The 4665-nt window shown below is 38.5% G+C and overlaps 1 protein-coding gene across 1 annotated transcript; it reads right to left on the reverse strand.

Moving 5' to 3' along the window:
* Positions 1-351: 351 nt before the first annotated feature.
* Positions 352-2040, reverse strand: LOC145126752 (uncharacterized). Its single transcript, XM_079062058.1, has 3 exons — positions 1813-2040; positions 831-1163; positions 352-630 (listed from the first exon to the last, which is right to left on the reverse strand). Exons 1-3 carry the CDS (start codon positions 2038-2040, stop codon positions 352-354), a joined length of 840 nt encoding a protein of 279 aa, XP_078918184.1.
* Between the last annotated feature and the right edge of the window lie 2625 nt (positions 2041-4665).

Genomic DNA, 4665 nt, shown 5'->3' on the forward strand with positions numbered 1-4665 from the left:
ATTTTATTAGAAACCGACTAGTAAGAAACTAGCCAAACAAAAACATCAAGAAACAACAACCAATGGGTTTTGGAGCCAACCCACCCACTTAATATGTTTTTTGGATCTAGCATTATACCATAAGAAACTTTGAGTGACAAAATTGTTAAAAAACTGCCCGATTTTCGGTTTCTAAGTCGCAAAAAGCAAGACATTTCGAAATTTCCAAATGTGCCACCAAGCTGAAAATAATAAACCCTCCGGCCACGTTTTGGCTTTTCAAGAAAGACGAAGAAACGTGAACCAAGAGCACCAGTCAGAGAAAGGGAGCAAAGTATGAACGCCAAGGCCCTGCCAACGAAAAATTTGCTCCTATAACTCTGAGGCAAGCCGACAAGAAAAGAACAAATGAGAAGAACTTTTCAAAGCAACATCACAAATCGGGCAAAGCAGAGATGACACATCAACCCCACGTCTATCAAGATTAACTTTAGTAGGAAGTTTATCCATAGACAACCTCCAAGCAAGAACGTTCACCTTAATAGGGATCACCTTACACCACCTAGTAGAATGAGATGAAGCTGGTAACATGTTATCCAAGAAAGTATGGGCAAACGACACAGAAACCAACCCATCACCTGTAAGAGACCACTAGTAGAATATAGATGAAGCCGGTAACATGTTGTTATCCAAGAAAGTATGGGCAAACGACACAGAAACCAACCCATCACATGTAAGAGACCAAACCAATCTGGCTGTAGAGGAAGAAAAGGAACACGAAGCAGTTAAAGCCAAGAAATTTGCCATTGGGAGTTTTCGGCCCCTCCCCTAGGCAACCTGCGGAAAGAAACCCACAAAGAAGAATGCTCCACCTTCTCTTTAACTCGAATAGACTTGTTCAACTCCAAATTATAAATTCTCGGGAATTGAGACTTTAAAGAAGAATCACCAATCCACACATCCTCCCAAAATAAACTAAGAACACCATCACCAACCTTCTTTTTGCAAAACTGAAGTAAATCTAAGCCTTTCTTAGACAACTGAGAAGTCGCTTTCAGGATATCAATCCAAATAAAAGAACTAGCAGTAGGTAAAGAATACCCAATCAAAGTTTTTTCTCCATGAATCGCCTTAAAAACTTTCACGCAAAGGGCATCTTGGCTAGAAAGAAACCTCCACACCCACTTGAATAAAAGCGCACGATTTAGGGCAAAAAAAACTGCACACCCCTAATCTACTATTATTTGTATGTGCTAAAACCTTCTTCCAATTAATCCAAGTGATTTTTTTTCTTCTCATCCATTTTTGCGCCAAGAAAAAATTTGTTGCGCAAAGCTTCAAGATCTTACAATACCCCTATAGGGGCTTTAAAAAGAGACATGAAAAAAGTAAGAATAGAGCCAAAGACTGACTTAAGTAATGTCAATCTCCCACCAATTGATAAAGTCTTAACTTTCCATTTAGAAAGTCTCGCCACAATATTTTCTACCACATCTTTCCAAGCCGAAACATGGTTCATCACACAACCTACACCCGAGCCAAGATATGGGAACATAGTGACTACATGGACGCACCCTATATGATTCGCCAAATGGGAAACCTGCTCAGACGGAACTCCAACTAGTGTTTTCATCAATAGTGTCATAGGCTGCTAGATGAGAGCTAGCTGTTTTCGGTCATTAGTGTGTGTTTTGCATCCATTGTACCTGACGATTGTATCAATTGAAATCGTGTGCATTTGGATTGATCTTGCCTCTACTCATTCTTGTTTTTATCATTTTTGGCTTGTTCATTTTGTTGATCACTAGTTGGTTCTTAGTTTTGGGGACTTACAATTGGTATCAGAGCCAATCTAGTGTCAACTTGATCAAGCTTGTTTTGGCTGATTTGGAATCCGTTTGGAGTCTTATTGCAAATCATTCGTTGTTGTTGCTGTTGTTGCTGTTGTTGCTGGGTTTTTGCTATTGATCGTGAATTCAAGGCCAAAAGGATCGAAAAACTGTTTGAAGTCGTTATTTTTATCAAGATCTGGGCGTTTTCGGTGGAGCGTGATTGATTCATTTTCGACTGTAAATTGTTTTCGGCTCGTTATTTTCATCAAGATCTGGGCGTTTTCGGTGGAGCGTGATTGATTCATTTTCGACTGTAAATCGTTTTCGGTTGTAAACCCTTTTCGGTTGTGATTTTCTTTGTTTTTTTGAACAAGTTTTGTTTTTAATTAAAAAAACAAACAAAAAAATGGAACCTCAACACAATGCAATTCATCAAGAATTAGATTCAATCATAGGAACCACTACAAGAATACCACATCTCTTATCAGCAGAAGGGTTTCTAGAATGGAAATACAGGATCGAGAAGTACTTTAAAATGAAAGACTTTAAGATTTGGAGAAGCATTCTTAGGGGTCTTGTTAGAATCACAACTACCCTGGAAAATGGAACCATACTTGATAAAGCATTTGAAAACTACACTGATGAGGATTTTGAGAAAATTGAGGAGCAGGAAAAGGCACTTACAACTCTGACAATGGCTCTATCACCTGACATTGCTCAAGGATTCAGGGAGTATGATTCAGCAAAAGCACTTTTGGAAGCATTGATCGAAGTTTACAAAGGAAATGATGATATGAAGCAAAACAGACAAGACATGATCCGTCAAAAATTCAACTTATTCAACCATGTTCTGGGGGAGACTCTTGAAGCCCAATTGCAAAGATTCATCACTCTTACCACTGAGATGAGAACTACTGGAATCTCTGTGCCACGCTCAGAGATAAACAAGAAACTATTGAACTCTCTTCCCAAATCATGGGACATGAATGTGTCTGTGATTAAAAGGACCAAGGATCTTCAACGACTTACTCTTGCTGAAACCATGGCTATCATCAAAGCTTGTGATTTGGATGACAAGCAGCGAGAGATAAACCATGTGAACTCCTACTCCACTGCAAATCTAGGGATTTCATCAAACAATGCCTTTTCATCTTTCACTGTTCCACAAACCCAAACCTTCATTGTTCCACAAACTCAAAATTTCACTGTTCCACAAACTCATGCCATTCCACCATCTAAGCCTTATCAACATTCAGCCTCTTCATCAAAAGCTCCAGCCACTGTCATAACTCCCAAGGAAACTGAAGAAAATCTAGCTCTAGCTTTTGAACTCGTGAATTGTTACAATGCTTTCTTAGCAGGAGATGTGCCTCCTCAAATCTCATTTGCTGATCTTGACCAAATCCATCCCGAAGACGTGGAAGAAATGGATAGTACATGGCAAATTTCCATGGCGGTGTTCAGGGCTAAGCAGTTTTCCAAGAAGACGGGAAAAAACAAATGGGGTATGAATGGAGAAAAGAAGGTTGGTTTTAACAGAGGCAAGCTGAGATGTTTCAACTGTCACGAGCCATGTCATTTTACTCGTGAGTGCCTAAAACCAAATAGAAGGGAGAATCATGAGAGGACAATGGTGCCAGTGATGAACAACAGAGGAACAACATCCAACAGTGAAACTGCAAACTTGGCAGTGGTAGCTCAAGCATTTGATTGGGAGGACCAGATTCAAGCACTAAACATCTCAGGACCTGAAACTGCAAATCTGGCGCATATAGGTGAGCTTCCAGATGAAAAAGCCGAAGAGAATGCTGAAGCAGAAATGACGCAACTTCAGTTTGCTTTCATGGTATTTACCACTCTAGAGAAGAAAGAGGTCAGCGAAATTTCTTTACTCTAAAAAATGCATGGATACTGTTAAATTTCTGCGTGATCAAATTGATTTATTACGTAGAGAAAATGAGGACCTTAAGTATGAAGGCTATACTCTTAGGAAAGGACAAAAACCTCTTAAATAACAATTAGAGGCCAAAACCAAGGACTTTAGGAAACTTCAGGAAGAACATAGTAACAAGTGTGAGAACTATAACTTTGTTAAGAAATAACTTGTCAGCTTGACTGATGAACTTGACTCATTGAAAAATAAGTTTGAAAATACAGATTTTAATTTCATAAAATTTGATGTGTCAAGTGAGGTAGTTGTATCGATGATTGAAAAACAATTAAAATTTACAGGTAATCAAAAAAAGGGTCTAGGGTATGATAGTGTTCCTCCATCTTTCAATCATAACTACACTTCCATCCCTATGACACAAGAAGAAATAGACAGGGAAGCACATCTTCAGTATAGTAAACCTGTTGTGGTTGTGACAGAAAATAGTTCTAAGGTGAACAATACTAATGTTTCTACTTCATATGCAGATTCGCTTTTAGTTCAAGGCAAGCAGGCAGCTGGAGAAAGTGTTTCTGATAATAATTTTGTTTTGCAAACTGATGTTTCTGATTCAAACAATGATGCTTTTGTTTCTAATTTGAAAACTGACGCTTTAGTTTTTGCTGATTCTGTTTTGAAATCTGATGATTCAGATGTTTCTGATAAGTGTGATGATGTGTCCGATAAATCTAATGAACCTGTCACTAGCAAATAACTGCCACCTAATCCAGTCACACAATCTGAACCATGCACGTGCACTTGTTGGAAAAGTAAAGAACTCAATAAGGACACTAAATCTGGAAAGAGCGGTACTAGTTTCTATATGAAGAAACAAACATGTTTCAATTGTGGAATTCCTGGTCATATTGCGAGAAATTGTCCAAACCATGCATATGTTTTTTTATTATGCACAAGGTAGAAAAA

Source organism: Lactuca virosa, chromosome 7 (genome assembly GCF_052849685.1).
Source record: "Lactuca virosa cultivar CGN04683 chromosome 7, Lactuca_virosa_CGN04683_v6, whole genome shotgun sequence".
Classification (NCBI taxonomy): domain Eukaryota; kingdom Viridiplantae; phylum Streptophyta; class Magnoliopsida; order Asterales; family Asteraceae; genus Lactuca; species Lactuca virosa.

What these genes read in the sequence shown, in the direction of transcription:
- LOC145126752 (XM_079062058.1), bottom strand. Translation starts at nt 2,040, where the DNA reads ATGAATCAATCACGCTCCACCGAAAACGCCCAGATCTTGATAAAAATA. An exon ending in GATTGGCTCTGATACCAATT is followed by an intron (nt 1,164 to 1,812) that starts GTAAGTCCCCAA and finishes CTTTTATTCAAG; the next exon opens with TGGGTGTGGAGGTTTCTTTC. An exon ending in TGGAGCATTCTTCTTTGTGG is followed by an intron (nt 631 to 830) that starts GTTTCTTTCCGC and finishes ATATTCTACTAG; the next exon opens with TGGTCTCTTACAGGTGATGG.